Source organism: Salmo salar, chromosome 02, assembly GCF_965601325.2.
Source record: "Salmo salar chromosome 02, fSalSal1, whole genome shotgun sequence".
Lineage (NCBI taxonomy): Eukaryota > Metazoa > Chordata > Actinopteri > Salmoniformes > Salmonidae > Salmo > Salmo salar.
Window position 1 is genome coordinate 42,136,645 of NC_138292.1, and position 21,676 is coordinate 42,158,320.

Consider the following 21,676-nt stretch of genomic DNA (forward strand, 5'->3'; position numbering starts at 1 on the left):
CGCTGAAAATGTAGTAGTATAAAACCTGCGAAGCCCATGGTTCCACGTACTCTGCCATTTAGTGTAACATCTTCTCAAAGTGCTCCACACGATAAATCCTTTAATGTAGATGAAACAGTCACTTTTAAAGGCAGCTGGAGAGATAAAACATGCTAAATGTCAGTGATTTCCCTTCCTGAAATTAATTTTGAAAATGTTTTCAAATACGATCTGATTTATTCAGGGTGTTTTGCTGTCAGAGGAGAGGAGAAGAAGAGGAGGCTTAGATCCTTCGAAGCCAGATAGAAGCAGCATATATTAAGAAGAGACGCTATCTACTGGCTGTCATGAACGTTAGCCAATGAGTGGAGAAAATAAGGTAACTCTTTATTTGGATAGTCTATAGAGCATCTGCAAATGGACTATCAGTAACATTTCAAACTTACTATCTACTAACCCTAATCTTAACCCTGGTGTCTTTAGAGACGTGTCAAAGCCCATCAGATGGGTTGGTATCGTTGGTGGTTGATGTGATGCACTCTCTGAGGAACAGAAGGGAGAAACACAAATGGGTCGGTATCTAAACCTAACCCTAACCGTAACCTTATCAAGCAGTTGCTATCAACAGATAGTTTGTTGATAGTATGATGCTCTACAGATAGACTATCCGGATTATCCAAATAAAATATGACCGAAAATGGTCCCGAAAATAGTCTATTCAAAAAGAAGAGACTAAATCAAGACCTTCGAGTTAGATGTCAAACGCTAATGATCTTTTTTTACCTCGTCAGTCACTTTGACATTTACGCTGAGCGATATTTTTGTGTTAACAAACATTTCTAAGTGAGGACCATACATATAGTGTCAATAAAGTGTCTTCCGAAACATTTTTTCATTTAATGGAACACATAGCTCAGGAGACTGGTTTGCATCTCCACGTTCCTCCATTTAATGGGGAAGGTGTTTAAAGATGGCGGCCTCCATACACTAAATTCAAATGAGTTGTTTACCAAATTCACTGTATTGTACATTGCTCTGTTACAATTTTTTTTGTATCGTCATTAGCACAGTATGTACAGTATACATGAACACAATTTAACCAGACAATTTGAAAAACCAAAAAAGTAGATTGTGCTGATATATTGGCGCATTGAACCATGTCACGCACTGTAGTTTGAAAACTCAATGGATAGTGGTAAAACCATGACATCATATTCCGAAATCTTTATGTACCTTCGTCATTCATAGTGTGTTTTTCATTAAATCTGGTCACACTCTAAGGATGCAAAAATCACTCAAAAAAAATCTGTCCTCTAAATAGTATGAATGCGAATCAGAAAGCAAACCCTCGCCTCTCCCTCATTCTAGACAGACATAGCAGAAGCACCTGAAGCGGTAACTCAAAGAAATTGAAACTTGGCCAATGTGTTGCTATTTGAAAGATAAGGATGACCGGGGAAAACTCCATTATTACACACTTGCTAGAGCGTAAGTTCTTATCAACATTGGCATGGTATTGAAGTCTTATTTTGTCATCTGTATTCCATTGCCAATTTTTATCTTATGGAATTTCAAAGATACATTTTCCAGGTTCTGGACAGTGTATTGCAGCATTGATTTCTACCCCCATAGTTACATCCTTAAAGTGATCCCAGGTTATAAGAGCACTGATAAGGCAAGTGCATATACCGGGCACTGCTCAATGTTTTCTCTCTTTCGTACTTAGAGAATGGTTGCTTGTGATTTATTTTCTGTTTTCACACTTCTGTAAGCACTCAAGTAGGTTTCCCATATTGTTGACCTACGGTCATGGACTCCAAGATGGCTGTGGAAAAACATAAGGCTTAGGGCTTTCATAGTTCTCGTGGGTGCCTGCTCAGTAACATGGATCATGATTGTCCAGAAAAGCTTTTGACTCCAAATTTGTCTGAACTGTTTTACAGTATGTGCCTACCTGATATTGAACACATACAGTGGGGAGAACAAGTATTTGATACACTGCCGATTTTACAGGTTTTCCTACTTACAAAGCATGTAGAGGTCTGTAATTTTTATCATAGGCACACTTCAACTGTGAGAGACAGAATCTAAAACAAAAATCCAGAAAATCACATTATGATTTTTAAGTAATTAATTAGCATTTTATTGCATGACATAAGTATCTGATACATCAGAAAAGTAGAACTTAATATTTGGTACAGAAACCTTTGTTTGCAATTACAGAGATCATACGTTTCCTGTAGTTCTTGACCAGGTTTGCACACACTGCAGCAGGGATTTTGGCCCACTCCTCCATACCGACCTTCTCCAGATCCTTCAGGTTTCGGGGCTTTCGCTGGGCAATACGGACTTTCAGCTCCCTCCAAAGATTTTCTATTGGGTTCAGGTCTGGAGACTGGCTAGGCCACTCCAGGACCTTGAGATGCTTCTTACGGAGCCACTCCTTAGTTGCCCTGGCTGTGTGTTTTTGGGTCGTTGTCATGCTGGAAGACCCAGCCACAACCCATCTTCAATGCTCTTACTGAGGGAAGGAGGTTGTTGGCCAAGATCTCGCGATACATGGCCCCATCCATCCTCCCCTCAATACGCTGCAGTCGTCCTGTCCCCTTTGCAGAAAAGCATCCCCAAAGAATGATGTTTCCACCTCCATTCTTCACGGTTGGGATGGTGTTCTTGGGGTTGTACTCATCCTTCTTCTTCCTCCAAACACGGCGAGTGGAGTTTAGACCAAAAATATCTATTTTTGTCTCATCAGACCACATGACCTTCTCCCATTCCTCCTCTGGATCATCCAGATGGTCATTGGCAAACTTCAGACGGGCCTGGACATGCGCTGGCTTGAGCAGGGGGACCTTGCGTGCGCTGCAGGATTTTAATCCATGACGGCGTAGTGTGTTACTAATGGTTTTCTTTGAGACTGTGGTCCCAGCTCTCTTCAGGTCATTGACCAGGTCCTGCCGTGTAGTTCTGGGCTGATCCCTCACCTTCCTCATGATCATTGACGCCCCACGAGGTGAGATCTTGCATGGAGCCCCAGACCGAGGGTGATTGACCGTCATCTTGAACTTCTTCCATTTTCTAATAATTGCGCCAACAGTTGTTGCCTTCTCACCAAGCTGCTTGCCTATTGTCCTGTAGCCCATCCCAGCCTTGTGCAGGTCTACAATTTTATCCCTGATGTCCTTACACAGTTCTCTGGTCTTGGCCATTGTGGAGAGGTTGGAGTCTGTTTGAGTGTGTGGACAGGTGTCTTTTATACAGGTAACGAGGTCAAACAGGTGCAGTTAATACAGGTAATGAGTGAAGAACAGGAGGGCTTCTTAAAGAAAAACGAACAGGTCTGTGAGAGCCGGAATTCTTACTGGTTGGTAGGTGATCAAATACTTATGTCATGCAATAAAATGCAAATGAATTACTTAAAAATCATACAATGTGATTTTCTGGATTTTTGTTTTAGATTCCGTCTCTCACAGTTGAAGTGTACCTATGATATAAATTACAGACCTCTACATGATTTGTAAGTAGGAAAAACCTGCAAAATCGGCAGTGTATCAAATACTTGTTCTCCCCACTGTACATTTGCCTCTTTCGTCAAAGCGTTCTGGTTGTTCCAACATCTCAAGCACCCATACATCAAACTGCTATTTGAGCCTTCTTTTGGCTCTAAGTACTTCTGCTCGCTTTCTAGGCAGGTCTCCAAAGAATGATGCAACAGTCAGAGATGATTTTCTACTTGTACTTATAAAAACAGGGTGCTAAAATGAGCTTGTGAGCTTGTCTCAAGAGATAATAGGAGAGGGTTGAGGAGCGCAGCTGGCTCCTCTCAGAACCCCAAGCCCCTTCAAAAGCTCTACATTGTCAGAACTTCCTCAAGCACTACTCTGCATTTGGAGGCACCAGGAAGTGGTGAGAACCAGTGACAATGACCACAGAAGGCGAGCAGGATGCCTGCAAGTGGCACTTGGGTTCTTTTCTTTCTCTATTATGTAAATAATTCCATAGAAAGTCTCAGGAACACATTTGGAACACATAGGGACATTTTGAAAAATCTGAGATACCCTGACCTCAATCCATACTAATTTCAACTTTCAATGATTTTCAATAATTTGTGAGGAATATGGAAAAGATAACAAGCACAGGTAAATGTCATGAGAGACATCTATTTTTTTATTATCAAATTTCTTTCTCCAGGTATCGGCAGGTATTTATTTTTATACATTTGAAAGACGAAAGTTGTTCGAAGAAGCATTACAAATGCAGAGAAATTATACAGGAAACACTTTGAATTGGAGAGTATAACTTCGCTGGTGGTTTGCTACTCTCATCATCTTTTTCTTCCACTGCTGGGCTCCACAGAGAGCCCACTCTGACATAACTGCCTTGATCACTACCCACCAGCTCACACAAAATGTTGGACTTGTACCAATCGAACATGGACCTACCGCTGAGCAGAGACCTTCTCTTACCCCCAACTGATGGAATCACCTGAGACCATCATTGACTGACTCAGTTCTGCAGAGATTCAGATTGGCCAGCCTCAATTTGTGCACTATATCCTTCCAGATAAAACATTTCCACATAGCTGCAACAATACACAGTTGGGGGCATTAAAACGTTAGGTTGCGCCTTGGTTTTGGCATGTTCAACATGGTGCTCCCCTAGTGAGAGATAGTGTTGTCACAAAAAACTGTATTGCTGTACAAATAATTTTTTTAACTAACTTTTTCGTGCCTGCCACTGTAACTTAGCCCTACAAGTAGAATAAACAAAATATATCACTCTCAATAAAATTCAATAAACACAAAAACCCACACAGACAGGCAGAACATGAAGTAGCCAAGGAAGTAGCCAAGAAAAGTCTGGGACTCACCTGGCGATGACGAAGAGAACACAGCTGACGCCTAGGTAGGCCAGCAGGATGTAGACCCAGATGTCAGGGGTCATGGGGTTGAGGAAGGAGAAGAAGCCGTTGTTGGTGGTGTTGGGCTTGCGGTACAGGATGCTGATGCCCATGCTCATGAAGGGCTTGGAGAAGTCCACGACCTTCTCACGCAGGTAGGTAATGGTAAGAGGGGCCACAGCCAAGTCGGCTCTCTGTAGGAGAGACAAGAGAAGGGACGATCAGTCAAACGATAAGACCCTTTCACTAGCTTTATTACCTTTGTTACCCCAAAGCCATAAGACTGCTGAACAGTTAATTAAAAGGCTACCCTGATTTTCTGCTTTCACCCCCTACCTACAGTACATGTACATAGCGTTTCAATCAATCACCTAACCAAACCGACATGTACATATTACCTCAATCACCCAACAACCTCGTAGTCCAGTACACTGACTCGGTACCAGTAATCCTTGTACGTAGCCTGTATATAGCCTCATTATTGTTATTTTAGTGTTATTTTATTTTGTTACTATTTTATTTGTATCTATTTGTTAATTTTCTTACTTTTTAACTGCATTATTGGGAAAGGACTCGTAAGTAAGCATTTCACGGTAAAGTCTACACTTGTTGAATTGATTTGATTTGATTTGAGCTTCTTTTGCTGGTACTTTCATATGTTCTTCAGGTATTTCTGCACGAACCATTGTTGTTACACCAAAAAGGTACATGAAACTTGAAAATCTGTTTGAGGAAAAATAAAGTACATTACATTGGTCGTTTCATAACAAGTATTAAGTCCTGTAACATACGACATCATTTGATAAAATCAAAGTTCTATTAAACTTCACACCAAAGTAATTTTGCAGAGATCACAGGTTGCCCCCTCCCTCCAATTTTTCTCCAATCTTTTTTTACATAAGAAATGACGAACACCTGCCCTAATGAATCACAAGAAACAAGGGCCATTCCCACATGCCTTCCCATCAGCTTCTCCCCATGCCTCCACTAGCTGGAGCCTGGTGCCTTCTGACTAGCCTAATATAGCTCTCTGAGATACTGCCCTGGCAGGGTCTGACGGTGAACGTTGCGGCCCATGATTTTGCGTCTGGCTGCATATTCAGAAGGTTACCATTTACATTGCCTCCCCCCACACCTCAAACACGTCAGGGTTGGACAGGAGATTAATGAAACCAGCTGCTTGGTTCACGCTTGGATTGCTCCCTTCCTCAGAAACGAAGGAAACTCACAAAGGGGTTTGGGCCAATCTCCTTTTCTTCCTTTTTGAGTGGTGGCATAGCAACAAAGCTCAGTGTGCTAGCACCCGAACATCCCTGATGGAGGTCAGTTAAATTAGGTAGTGGTGTGTATATTGGCAAGTGTGGAGGATGTCTAGTCCTGTAGATCATATGAAGGTCTGAATTACCAGAACCCTGCTCCCTATAAGCTCAGAAGCATTCCAAGAAAGTGCTCATAAGTATTCCAAGAAACAAATGTAGCTGATTTGTACTACCCAACACAACACTTTAATTAGGACAATTAATTGTAATGTATGGACAAGGCTGACAATGCATCTAATCAGTCCCCTTCATTTCTTAGCTTAGCTGACATGTCAACATTACAATGTAGATCAATAACCTCCAAAATTAGAAAAAAATGCTTTTGTGGTGTTATGAAAGTAACTCATAGGCATTTTTTTGTTCTTGCTGTCGCTATCACATAGCTCAGTCAGTCCCCGCTTCCAAAAAAAGTACTAATTACTATTCTAACATTCAGAGCAGTCAATGGGGGTCAGTATAAGAAAATGGTCGAACTCCGTGTGTGACCGTTTGGATTATACCTGCGCCTGTAGCTAACACTGTGGTGGCTAAACACAAGAAAGCCTAACAAAGAGAGACAGTGTGGGCACAGCCAATCTGTCATGTGGTGCAATCCACTGTGCCCTCATTAAACATTTACGTTTACAACACACACCCGCTTCCTCTGTTCTCTGCCGTCGACCGGCGCTTTTCAAGCTAGCTGCCACTCAACCGGAAGACCGAGCAGCAGGTGATCCCAGCCAATCTCAGCCATCCCTATGGTGGGCTAATATACATTCTGCACGGCTATTTTCTGCTTAGACACGTATTGCCGAGCACACGCGTGATAACCTAATAGTACCCTGCTGAGTGCCACATGGCTTTGTGTTATCTGTGGGCGCGCAGATGGTATTGTAAGCTTAGAGCTGTGCTACCTCCATACTGCCACACCTGATAACATTCTGTAGGATTCATACAATTACACCAACACTACCGGTCAAAAGATTTAGAACACCTACTCATTCAAGATTAATTTTTTATTTTTACTATTTTCTACATTGTAGAATAATAGTGAAGACATCACAACTATGAAATAACACATATAGAATCATGTAGTAACCAAAAACGTGTTAAACAAATATATATTTTATATTTGAGATTCTTCAAATATCCACCCTTTGCCTTGATGACAGCTTTTCAAACTCTTTGCATTCTCTCAACCAGCTTCACCTGGAGTTCCCACATATGCTGAGCACTTGTTGGCTGCTTTTCCTTCACTCTGCGGTCCGACTCATCCCAAACCATCTCAATTTGGTTGAGGTCGGGGGATTGTGGAGGCCAGGCCCCACTCATCCCAAACCAGATGGGGTGGCATATCGCTGCATAATTCTGTGGTAGCCATGCTGGTTAAGTGTGCCTTGAATTCTAAATAAATCACAGACAGTGTCACCAGCAAAGTACCCCTACACCATAACACCTCCTCCTCCATGCTTTACGGTTGGAAATACACATGCAGTGATCATCCGTTCATCTACACCACATCTCACAAAGACACCGTGGGCGGTTGGAACCAAAAAGCTCAAATTTGGACTCCAGACCAAAAGACAAATTTCCACCGTTCTAATTTCTATTGCTCGTGTTTCTTGGCCCAAGCAAGTCTCTTCTTCTTATTGGTGTCCTTTAGTACTGGTTTCTTCGCAGCAATTCCACACAATCTCGTCTGAACAGTTGATGTTGATGTGTCTGTTACTTGAGCTCTGTGAAGCATTTATTTGGACTGCAATTTCTGAGGCTGGTAACTCAAATGAACTTATCCTCTGCAGCAGAGGTACCTCTGGCACGATACAACAGGATATAATGTGATGCCTAAGACAAATTTTTACTTGCAGTCATTAGCGGCCGTTAGAATCTATGTTCCTTTTTCCTTCTTCCTTTTTTTGTCGGAATACAACAGGATATAATGAGGACTACATGAAATATGTCTTGCAATTAATGGACATCAAAAAAGGGACTGGCCTTGCAATATATTTAGGTTGTTTGCACTTCTTTTCAATTTTTTTCTTTTTTTCAACTGAGCAGGCTGGGCTGACATGCTTATAGCCTTGCTAGGACTTTCTAAATATGAGCAGGCATGTATAAGATTGTGCTGTTATTATTTATATAAATATGATCTATTATTGTTAAAAAAAAATGTTTTCATGTTATTTGGTTAGTTCTCTTAGGCATCCTCATGGATAATTATATTTCCCTCTGGCCAATGCCGATCGGCGGCCAAGGGTTTGCCTTAGGACGCAAAGGTGCGTCATGAGTCAGGGAGATGGTCTGATGGTTTTAGTGACAACAGACCTAGATATGGGGGGAGGTTTTTGTGGGTGGAATATTAGGACAATTGGTGGTTTACATAGTTGCAGCTACAATACGCTTAACAGTGCAAATTATTATGGTTACAGCTACAGTGAGCGAAAAAAGTATTTGATCCCCTGCTGATTTTGTACGTTTGCCAACTGACAAAGAAATGATAAGTCTATAATTTTAATGGTAGGTTTTTTTGAACAGTGAGAGACAGAATAACAACAAAAAAATCCAGAAAAACGTATGTCACAATGTTATAAATTGATTTGCATTTTGATGAGGGAAATAAGTATTTGACCCCCTCTTAATCAGAAAGATTTCTGGCTCCCAGGTGTCTTTTTATACAGCTAACGAGCTGAGATTAGGAGCACACTCTTAAAGGGAGTGCTCCTAATCTCAGTTTGTTACCTGTATAAAAGACACCTGTCCACAGAAGCAATCAATCAATCAGATTCCAAACTTTCCACCATGGCCAAGACCAAAGAGCTCTCCAAGGATGTCAGGGACACGATTGTAGACCTACACAAGGCTGGAATGGGCTACAAGACCATTGCCAAGCAGCTTGGTGATAAGGTGACAACAGTTGGTGCGATTATTCGCAAATGGAAGAAACACAAAAGAACTGTCAATCTCCCTCGGCCTGGGGCTCCATGCAAGATCTCACCTCATGGAGTTGCAATGATCATGAGAATGGTGAGGAATCAGCCCAGAACTACACGGGAGGATCTTGTCAATGATCTCAAGGCAGCTGGGACCATAGTCACCAAGAAAACAATTGGTAACACACTACGCCGTGAAGGACTGAAATCCTGCAGCGCCCGCAAGGTCCCCCTGCTCAAGAAACCACATATACATGCCCGTCGGAAGTTTGCCAACGAACATCTGAATGATTCAGAGGACACCTGGGTGAAAGTGTTGTGGTCAGATGAGACCAAAATGGAGCTCTTTGGCATCAACTCAACTCGCCGTGTTTGGAGGAGGAGGAATGCTGCCTATGACCCCAAGAACACCATCTCCACCGTCAAACATGGAGGTGGAAACATTATGCTTTGGGGGTGTTTTTCTGCTAAGGGGACAGGACAACTTCACCGCATCAAAGGGACGATGGACGGGGCCATGTACCATCAAATCTTGGGTGAGAACCTCCTTCCCTCAGCCAGGGAATTGAAAATGGGTTGTGGATGGGTATTCCAGCATGACAATGACCCAAAACACACGGCCAAGGCAACAAAGGAGTGGCTCAAGAAGGAGCACATTAAGGTCCTGGAGTGGCCTAGCCAGTCTCCAGACCTTAATCCCATAGAAAATTTGTGGAGGGAGCTGAAGGTTCGAGTTGCCAAATGTCAGCCTCGAAACTTTAATGACTTGAAGAAGAACTGCAAAGAGGAGTGGGACAAAATCCCTCCTGAGATGTGTGCAAACCTGGTGGCCAACTACAAGAAATGTCTGACCTCTGTGATTGCCAACAAGGGTTTTGGCACCAAGTACTAAGTCATGTTTTGCAGAGGGGTCAAATACTTATTTCCCTCATTAAAATGCAAATAAATGTATAACATTTTTGACATGCGTTTTTCTGGATTTTTTGGTTGTTATTCTGTCTCTCACTGTTCAAATAAACCTACCATTAAATAATAGACTGATCATTTCTTTGTCAGTGGGCAAACGTACAAAATCAGCAGGCGATCAAATACTTTTTCCCCTCACTGTACATGGGGCTTTGGTGACAAAACAGATGGCACTGTGATAGACTGCATCCAGTTTGCTGAGTAGAGTTTTGGAGGCTATTTTGTAAATGACATCGCCGAAGTCGAGGATCGGTAGGATAGTCAGTTTTACGAGGGTATGTTTGGCAGCGAGAGTGAAGGAGGCTTTGTTGCGAAATAGGAAGCCGATTCTAGGTTTAATTTTGGATTGGAGATGTTTAATGAGTCTGGAAGGAGAGTTTACAGTCTAGCCAGACACCTAGGTATTTGTAGTTGTCCACATATTCTAAGTCAGAACCGTCCAGAGTAGTGATGCTAGTCGGACGGGTGCAGGAAGCGATCGGTTGAGAAGCATGCATTTAGTTTAACTAGCGTTTAAGAGCAGTTGGAGGCCACGGAAGGAGTGTTGTATGGCATTGAAGCTCATTTGGAGGTTTGTTAACACAGTGTCCAAAGAAGGGCCAGATGTATAAAGAATGGTGTCATATGCGTAGAGGTGGATAAGGGAATCACCCACAGGAAGAACGACATCGTTGTTATATACAGAGCAAAGTGTCGGCCCAAAAATGTAACCCTGTGGTACCCCCATAGAGACTGCCAGCGTTCCGGACAACAGGCCCTCCGATTTGACACACTGAACTCTATCTGAGAAGTAGTTGGTGAACCAGGCGAGGCAGTCATTTGAGAAACCAAGGCTGTTGAGTCTTCCGCTAAGAATACGTGATTGACAGAGTCGAAAGCCTTGGCCAGGTCGATGAAGACGGCTGCACAGTACTGTCTTTTATCGATGGCGGTTATGATATCGTTTAGTACCTTGAGCGTGGATGAGGTCCACCTGTGACCAGCTCGGAAACCAGCGGAAAAGGTACGGTGGGATTCAAAATGGTCAGTGATATGTTTATTAACTTGGCTTTCGAAGACTTTAGAAAGGCAGGGCAAGCTAGATATAGGTCTGTAACAGTTTGGGTCTAGAGTGTCACCCCCTTTGAAGAGGGGGATGACCGCGGCAGCTTTCCAATCTTTAGGGATCTCAGACGATATGAAAGAGCGGTTGAACAGACTGGTAATAGGGGTTGCAACAATGAATTTTAGAAAGAGAGGGTCCAGATTGTCTAGCCCAGCTGATTTGTATGGGTCCAGATTTTGCTGCTATTTCAGAACATCTGCTATCTGGATTTGAGTGAAGGAGAAGCTGGGGAGGCTTGGGCAAGTAGCTGCTGGGGGTGCGGATCTGTTGTCCGGGGTTGGGGGTACCATGTATATATAAAAGCACCATGTATGTAAATAGGTAAAGGTAAAAGGTAAAATGTACGTATATGTAGCAAAAAAGCTGTAAAAAAACATCAATATTTGTCCTCCAAAGAGGGTTAAAATAATGTAAAATTAAAAACTCTGGATCTTTCATTCCTGTGGTGAAATGACCATGTCTTAAGGTAATGATGGACTGTCATTTCTCTTAGCTTATTTGAGCTGTTCTTGCCATAATATGGGCTTGGTCTTTTACCAAACAGGGCTATCTTCTGTATACCCCTTACCTTGGCTCAACTGATTGGCTCAAACGCATTAATAAATTCCACAAATTCACTTTTAAGATGGCACAATAGGTAATTGAAATGCATTCCAGTTGACTACTTCATGAAGCTGCTTGAGAGAATGCCAAGAGTGTGCAAAGCTGTCATCAAGGCAAAGGGTGGCTATTTGAAGAATCTCAAATATAAAATATATTTTGATTTCTTTAACACTTTGTTGGTTAGTACATGATTCCATATGTTATTTCATAGGTTTGATGTCTTCACTATTATTCTACAATGTAGGAAATAGTAAAATAAGGAAAAACCCTTGAATGAGTAGGTGTTCTAAAACTTTTGACCGGTAGTTTAGATCAACACCCCCAGCAGAGGTTAACCTTAACAAGCTATAACAATCTGTGTTACTTTCAGTCCCTTGACATTTACTGGTTTTAACGTTTGTGGGGTTTGATTATTTAGTCTGATAATGATAATCTTGGACAGCGCCGGAGAACATATCGCCACATTTCCTGTACCTCTTAACTCAATTGTTTTACAAAGATTTGCATACGGTGCTCCAACTGCCTCATTGTCCACCACTGTTTCAGTTTGCATATATGACTAGAGGAATGTTGTCCCTGGTAATTCCATCGTCTGACTCTACAGTACATCCCCCTTGAATAGCAAAGGATTGTAGAGTGATAATGGCATTTGCATTACTATAACATCATCCTATCCTTCAAGTAGACTTCTAAAGCACAAAAACACTATAATGTAGCAGAATAATGTAGCTGTGGTTGTTGATGCAATTGAAAGTCATGCTGCCCGTCCGTCAAAATGACAGCTCTGACCACTATCCCGCCCTCAGTAGTCAAAACCCCCTCCGCGTACCACTGTAAAACCAATCAGGTCTGCGACCCTCAGATAGAGACCCACGTGCATGTACGTGCCTAGAACTGCAAATAAAGCCCCTTTTCAATCCAATATCTTGCCAAGGTCCCAAATCCAGCCTGCTATCTCTACATGTAGACAATGAGATGTGTGGATTGCTGTGGTGTGCATCGGTATCGCCGTAACCTTCCTGTGTATCTGTCGGAGCAAGAGATTCATTGAAAAGAAACAAATGATGTGTTAAGCTCGCTATTAATACTGGCATCAACATCATGATTAATTGGATCATCTATTGTGACTAAATCAAGTTTAACATGACCTGTTGCATAATTTAACGCCTTTCCCACAATGCCCTTTGGCGACTCAGAGGAAAATAAAGGCCGCTATGCTACATGGGCACGGAAGGCTTTTTCTATTTAATTAGCCACAACACACACACTCTTTCTCATTCATTATTTATCCCATTTGTATTTACACACAACAGCCTATTAATCATGTACTGTATATTATGCACATACACATGTGTATGCATAGACAGAAATATATTCACCTGATGCACACAAAGTTGGATTTGTAGGTGAGACATACTTCTGACTTGGTTTATTCAATAGTACAATCTCAGGAAATGTATAGAAAAACACTAACCCAGCTACATGCATGCATGTTTTTAGAAATCAGAGACCATTTGCTCCTTTCCTACACGTTGACATCAGACATACCAACAAAGACTTTATTTTTGTCAAACCACATTTGCTTCTTTGTTTGACAGAGCTCGGTGACCTACAAAGATGAATGAAGGCTTACAACTGCTTTTAAAAAACCCACACGAGTACTGCACCGTTGAGTAATGAAACTATGATTTATGTGAGATTGTGGGCTGGCAGGACGAATCAGCTAAAAACAACCGCAGACGGCTTTGTTTTGCTTGTCATCTTCCTTAAACCAATGAATTTATCTAACAACTGTAGGTGACCCGTTGAGTCACTAGTAAACGGCAGCATTGTAATGTCGCGTGGTCATCCCAACACAACATGGGTTAATAAATATTTGTTTGCTGTCAGTGTCATTTGAGCTCATACCTCTATTTATTTGCATAAAAGTATCCCAAAAACATATCCATGTCTTCCATTGGATGTAAAACCTGTCAGCACATTAGCCAATGACACATGGTGATTCTGGTTTGGGATGAACAGAATGCAGCATCACAGCCATGATACCAATCCTTGGGATAAGGTTGTCAAATCAAATGTTATTGGTCACATACACGTGTTTAGCAGATGTTATTGTGGGTGTAGAGAAATTCTTGTGTTTCTAGCTCCAACAGTGCAGTAATATCTAACAGGTAATATCTAACAATTTCACAACAATATGCACAATACACACAAATCTAAAGTAAAGGAATGGAATTATGAATGATATTGTTGTTGGTGTTGTTGGTTTACTTGTATGGAAACCAATATCCATCCAAGCTTCTCATGGCAATCCCGGGACAGTTCTCTTGAGCTGGCTCCAAAGTTTAATTTTCAGGTCTGCTGTTTCAAGATCAGCTTATCAGTATAGACAGGAGGAAGACAAGCTCTGAGCCACAAAATAGAACCAGCTAAATAAATCCATATAGCAGTGTTGATACAGTGTAGGCCATTCAAATAAAGAGCAGTAGCACAGGGAGAAAGTCTATAGCACACTTACCCTTTACATACTGTGTAAGGAACATACTAGATCAAAAACTAGTACTATATTACTGTATTCTACAACCGTGATGTGGATAACAGGTAGACCTACAGTACGTAATATCTGAATGGAACATTGGTGTTCTTGATTCCTCTACTATCAGCTGATATTACTCTCTTGGAAGCAATAGACCCAAATACAGTAGAACTGTAGAAAACATCAGGTAGCATGCTCAGTTCTACCCAAGCCAAGATAAGTGTTTAGGAATTACTGAGACCTCTTCAGCCAACTATTTAACTGTGAGGAACTGCTGAGAGTGAACTCAAACCATACATCAAAACATGGAAGACCACAGGGCTTGAATTCATCTGCATTGTACTAAGTATATGTTGCCCATAATACACAATAGGGGCAAATGTGTTGGAGTGCACTGAGTACAGTACAAAGTACATTTCACAGCATGGGATATATGAATGGAGATGTAGATACAGGTGCTTTGAAACTTTGTTGTTTTCAAATGTTCTCTACTGTCTTTGAAACCCAGACTGAATCACACCGAATCACACTGTGTGATCACGCTTTCCGCAGCCAACGTGAGTAAGACCTTTAAACAGGTCAACATTCACAAGGCCGCTGGGCCAGACGGATTACCAGGAAGTGTACTCCAAGCATGCGCTGACCAACTGGCAAGTGTCTTCACTGACATTTTCAACCTCTCCCTGTCTGAGTCTGTAATACCAACATGTTTCAAGCAGACCACCATAGTCCATGTGCCCAAGAACACTAAGGTAACCTGCCTAAATGACTACTGACCCGTAGCACTCACGCCTGTAGCCATGAAATGCTGGTCATGGCTCACATCAACACCATCATCCCAGAAACCCTAGACCCACTCCAATTTGCATACCGCACCAACAGATCCACTCTCTATTGCACTCCAAACTGCCCTTTCCCACCTGGACAAAAGGAACACCTATGTGAGAGTACTATTCATTGACTACAGCTCAGCGTTCAACACCATAGTGCCCTCATATCTCATCACTATGCCAAAGACCCTGGGACTAAACACCTCCCTTTGCAACTGGATCCTAGACTTCCTGACAGGCCGCCTCCGGGTGGTAAGGGTAGGTAACTACACATCCGCCACGCTGATCCTCAACACGGGGCCCCTCAGGGGTGCGTGCTCAGTCCCCTCCTGTACTCCCTGTTCACTCATGAATGCACGGCCAGGCACAACTCCAACACCATCATTAAGTTTGCTGATGACAATGGTAGGCCTGATCACCGACAGACTATAGGGAGGAGGTCAGAGACCTGACAGTGTGGTGCAAGGACAACAACCAGTCCCTCAACGTGATCGAGACAAAGGAGATGATTGTGAACTACAGGAAAAGGAGGATCGAGCACACCCCCATTCTCATCGACGGGGCTGTAGTGGAGCAGGTTGAGAGCTTCAAGTTCCTTGGCAACCACATCACCAACAAACTAACATGGTCCAAGCACACCAAGACAGTCGTGAAGAGGGCACGACAAAACCTTTTCCCCTTCAGGAGAAAAGATTTGGCATGGGTCCTCAGATCCTCAAAAGGTTCTACAGCTGCACCATCGAGAGCAGCCTGACGGGTTGCATCACTCCCTGGTATGGCAACTGCTTGGCCTCTGACCGCAAGACACTACAGAGGGTAGTGCGTATGGCCCAGTACATCACTGGGGACAAGCTTCCTGCCATCCAGGACCTCTATACCAGGCGGTGTCAGAGGAAGGCCCTAAAAATGGTCAAAGACTCCAGCCACCCTAGTCATACTGTTCTCTCTGCTACCACATGACAAGCGGTACCGGAGCGCCAAGTCTAGGTCCAAGAGGCTTCTAAACATCTTCTACCCCCAAGCCAGAAGACTCCTGAACAGCTAATCAAATGGCTACCCAGACTATTTGCACCCCGCCCCCCCACCCTACGCTGCTACTACTCTTTGTTATCATATATGCATAGCCACTTTAATAACCCTACCTGCTTGTACATAATTACCTCAACTACCTCGACACCGGTGCCCCCGCACATTGACACATTGACTCTGAACCAGTAACACTGTATACAGCCCCGCTATTGTTATTTACTGATGCTCTTTAATTATTTGTTTTTCTTATCTCTTACTTTTTTTGTGTTTTCTTAAAACTGCATTGTTGGTTAAGGGCTTGTAAGTAAGCATTTCATTGTAAGGTCTAAACTTGTATTCAGCGCATGTGACAAATAACATTTGATTTGATTTGATTGTTTCCATTAAATCAAAAGTGAAAGACTGAAATCACTGGGTATATCCAGGCTACTGTCTAGATAGTGGCTATTGGTAACATTCAACTCTGTCAAATCAAAGGAAATCAACTTTTTTTGTCACATGCTTCGTAAACAACATGTGTAGACTAACAGTGAAATGCATACTTACAAGCCCTTTCAACAATGCAGAATACTATAATGATAATGATAATAATAATAGAAAAAAGAGTAAGATACAATAACATATGTACATGTGTAGCCTATGTTTACTGTTCATTATGAAGAAAGCTTATATTTCTATAAGCAACATTTTCCTGCCTTAATCTCTTAGTTCCCCCTCAAGGTTACTGATATCAACCTGGATTTGATAAAAGCTGGATCTGGCTAAGGTAGAGATTAAGTGCTGGGCCGCAAGCCCACCTTTCCTAACCCTTTCTGCACCTAGCCATTGACTCGAACCGTCCGACTCCCACCCTCTCCCTTCTCTAAATGCCACTTAAGCTATTACAAATTTTCTAGCCGAGCACATCGTTGACCAGGGGGGCTGAGGACAGGGTGAGGGCGATGGGGAGAGACACTCAAAATGCCAGCGGGGCACTGTCCGCGCTGTCAATGTCAGCTATATTTTAACAGCCTTTGATGCTTTCATTTGATGCTTTCAAAACCAACTTCAATATATTGCTATACTTTTACTCTTCATAGTATGTCTTAAATCTTTATATTTGTTGCAAAAAAAACAACATTATATTTGATTGTGATAAGTTTCAAATCAGATCCTAACAGACAAAAACAGGGTCCCAACAAACAAGAAACATTATTTGAAATGGGTTTGTCTCAGAACTGAAGTACTGAATCTGTAGTCAAAACATCTAATAATTTACACTGTTGAGCACTAGTTATAAGCAATAGTAAGACAGTAATAGTAACAGTCAGAAGGTAACTGGTAGTCCAACTCACGTGTTCCATCAGCTCCTTGATCATGCCGTTCCACTGGCCCTTGTCGTCCTGCGATCCGTACTTCCCATCAGGCACCAGGCGGATCTCGTAGGTGAAGCCCAGGATGCTGGCCAGCTCCTTGAGCAGGTCGATACAGAATCCCTCGAAACGGTCATTGCCCACCAGCGCCTTGTCAGACTTCTTAAGCATGACATATGGTTCCTCCTGCACAGACACAAAAAATCTAATGGAAACCAGCGTTGAGGTCAGCTTTTTCCATTTGTTCTTCGGCACACGCACCTAATTGAGGCAAAGTGATCTGGGCTGATAAGTCGTTGTTCCGTCTAACAGGGAACGACAGGGAGACTCCGGTCCAATGTCTGGTTAGCTACACTGTATGTTTAAATATGAACGAGTGCAATGGTTTTTCCACTTTTACTTTTTCCACATTTTGTTACATTACAGGCTTATACTAAAATGGATTAAATAAATACTTTTCCTCCTCAATCTACACACAATACCCCAATATGACAAAGCAAAAACAGTTTTTGGTATTACTGATAATGAATACCCTATTTACAAAAGTATTCAGACTTTTGTATTCAAAAACTAAGCCATGAGGGCAAAGGAATTGTCTGTAGAGTTCCCGAGACAGGATTGTGTCGAGGCACAGATCTGGGGACGGACACCAAAACATTTCTGCAGCATTGAAGGTCCCTACGAACAAAGTGGCCTCCATCATTCTTAAATGGAAGAAGTCTGGATGCAGCAAGACTCCTAGAGCTGAGCAATTGGGGGAGAAGGGCCTTGGTTAGGGAGGTAACCAACAACCCCATGGTCACTCTGAAGGAGCTCCAGAGTTCTGTGGAGATGGGAGAATCTTCCAGAAGGACAACCATCTCTACAGCACTCCACCAATCAGGCCTTTGTGGTAGAGTGGCCAGACGGAAGAAACTCTGCAGTAAAAGGCACATGACAGCCAGTTTGAGTTTGCCAAAAGGCACCTAAAGACTCTCAGACCATGAGAAACAAGATTCTCTGGTCTGATGAAGCCAAGATTGAACTCTTTGTGTTACGTCTGGAGGAAACCTGGCACCATCCCTACAGTGAAGCATGGTGGTGGCAGCATCATGCTGCGGGGACTCTTTTCAGCGGCATGGACTGAGAAACTAGTCAGGTTTGAGGGAAAGAGCGAAGTACAGAGAGATCCTTGATGAAAACCTGCTCCAGATCGCTCAAGACCTCAGACTGGGGCGAAGGTTCACCTTCTAACAGGACAACGACCCTAGGCACACAGCCAAGACAACACAGGAGTGGCTTCGGGACAAGTCTCTGAATGTCCTTGAGTGGCCCAGCCAGAGCCCGGACTTGAACCCAATCAAACATCTCTGGAGAGACCTGAAAATAGCTGTGCAGCGATGCTCCCATCCAACCTGATAGAGCTTGAGAGAATCTGCAGAGAAGAATGGGAGAAACTTTCCAAATACAGGTGTGCCAAGCTTGTAGCATCATACCGAAGAAGACTCGAGGCTGTAGTCGCTGCCAAAGTTGATTCAACAAAGTACTGAATAAAGGGTCTAAATACTTATGCAAATGTCACATTTCAGCTTTTTATTGTTAATAACTTAGCTAACAAAAAAAAACAAGTTTTTGCTCTGTCAATATGGGGTATTGTGTTTAGATTGATGAGGGAAAAAAAACATTAAATCCATTTTAGAATAAGGCTGTAATATAACAAAATGTGGAAAAAAATCAAGGGGTCTGAATACTTTCCGAATGCACTGTGTGTCGACAGGAAAATCTAACTGATTTAAGTGATGGCTATGCTGTGCAATCGGAGAAATGTACAGCATGCAATAGGAAGTCTTGTTGATTTTCAATAGATGGTGAATCTAGGCACTCTAAAATAGTCTCTGCAGCCAGCTAAACTTCCCTGGCCGTTCCCCCTCCCACATCCCTGCCCACTGCCCCTTGTAGACATTGTATAGTACTGCGCAATGCAGTTTATGGTCAGAGAGCCAGCGATCTTTACTGCCCTGTAAAATTCTCCCTGGCTCCTCATAATATCAGGTTGAATAAAAGCTTGATTAGGAACAGAATTCTTCAATGAAATGAAACATGCCTGAAATGTTGTCTCCATCGTCACTGGTCTCAGAGTAACCAAGGTGATGCCTATTGCCTGCATGAACAATGGCTAAACTCTCAAAGAAAGGATGGCGGATGGCTCGATATTTCCCTTTATTTAGTGTCTCCCACTATCTGTCTGCAATATAGGGCCCATACATATCCCACTGTGCATTTTTTAAAGACATGGTGGTCCACTTCCTCATGGGCTATTTATTGCTTCCGATGGCCAGACATACAATTCATGAAGTCTGTTCATAAGCAGAGTAATTGATTCCCCAGTGAAGGTGACCTCTGCTTTTGTATTCTCATCGGCCACGTCTTTGTGTGACACAAAGCTGCTAGAAAAGCCGTTAATAAAGAGGAGGAAATAACCAGTCATAACACGGTTTACCACTCGGTCGGAAAAATGCATGCTTCACAGGATGGGGTTAGCTATGCTTATGGTGGCAAAGGGTATGATGTACACTCCCCTTTAAAAGTTTGAGGTCACTTAGAAATGTCTTTGTTTTTGAAAGAAATGCACTTTTTTTGTCCATTAAAATAACATCAAATTGATCAGAAATACAATGTAGACATTGTTCATGAGTATTGTAGCTGGAAACGGCAGATTTTTTATGGAATATCTACATAGGCGTACAGAGGCCCATTATCAGCAACCATCACTCCGCTGTTCCAATGGCACGTTGTGTTAGCTAATCCAAGTTTATCATTTTAAAAGGCTAATTGATCATTAGAAAACCCTTTTGCAATTATGTTAGCACACCTGAAAACTGTTGTCCTGATTAAAGAAGCAATAAAACTGTCATTCTTTAGACAAGTTGAGTATCTGTAGCATCAGCATTTGTGAGTTCGATTACAGGCTCAAAATGGCCAGAAACAAAGACATTTCTTCTGAAACTCATTGGTTTATTCTTGTTCTGAGAAATTAATGCTTTTCCATGTGAGAAATTGCCAAGAAACTGAAGATCTCGTACAACGCTGTGTACTACTCCCTTCACAGAACAGCACAAACTGGCTCTAACCAGAATAGAAAGAGGAGTGGGAGGTCCCGGTGCACAACTGAGCAAGATTTCATTAAATAGTACCCGCAAAACACCAGTCTCAATGTGAAAAGTGAAGAGGCGACTCCGGGATGCTGGCCTTCTAGGCAGAGTTGCAAAGAAAAAGCCATATCTCAGACTGGCAAATAAAAAGAAAAGATTAAGATGGGGAAAAAGAACACAGACACTGGACAGAGGAACTCTGCCTAGAAGGCCAGCATCCCGGAGTCACCTTTTCAATGTTGACGTTGAAACTGGTGTTTTGCGGGTACTATTTCATGAAGCTGCCAGTTGAGGACTTGTGAGGCATCTGTTTCTCAAACTAGACACACTAATGTACTTGTCCTCTTGCTCAGTTGTGCACCGGGGCCTCCCACTCCTCTTTCTATTCTGGTTAGGGCCAGTTTGTGCTGTTCTGTGAAGGGAGTAGGGTCACAGCGTTGTACGAGATCTTCAGTTTCTTGGCAATGTCTCGCATGGAATAGCCTTCATTTCTCAGAACAAGAATAGACTGATGAGTTTCAGAAGAAAGTTATTTGTTTCTGGCCATCCAGATACTCAACTTGTCTAAAGAATTACAGTTTTATTGCTTCTTTAATCAGAACAACAGTTTCCAGCTACAATAGTAATTTACAACATTAACAATGTCTACACTGTATTTCTGATCAGTTTGATGTTATTTTAACGGACAAAAAAATGTGCTTTTCTTTCAACAACAAAGACATTTCTAAGTGACCCCAAACTTTTGAACAGTAGTGTATATTATAACAATGCTGTGACAAAATATGTAAATCACTATTGTTTCAAATCATGTTGCCTTGATGGTAAATGCCTTGATGGGTATGTCTTGGTGGAAGAATCAAAACACGTCTAACAGGTTTAACACATCCTAGTCTGACACTTAACAGATGTCCTTTTTTTACACCCAAAATACCATCTCAGGGACAGACAAATAGATGTAAAGTAAATAATTGTTTGCAATCCTAATATGTAGCTAGTTGGCCGTTTGCAATTAGGACG

At 42.3% G+C, this 21,676-nt stretch overlaps 1 protein-coding gene across 1 annotated transcript in view; it reads right to left on the bottom strand.

Moving 5' to 3' along the window:
• Positions 1 to 21,676, bottom strand: part of LOC106583195 (glutamate receptor ionotropic, kainate 3) — a 125,460-nt gene that overhangs the window by 18,416 nt on the left and 85,368 nt on the right. Inside the window, exons 10-11 of the mRNA XM_082963131.1 lie at positions 17,511 to 17,714; positions 4,850 to 5,073 (exon numbers count right to left, since the gene is read on the bottom strand). Coding sequence (XP_082819257.1) covers positions 4,850 to 5,073; positions 17,511 to 17,714 — 428 coding nt within the window. The remainder of the gene's footprint in view (positions 1 to 4,849; positions 5,074 to 17,510; positions 17,715 to 21,676) is intronic.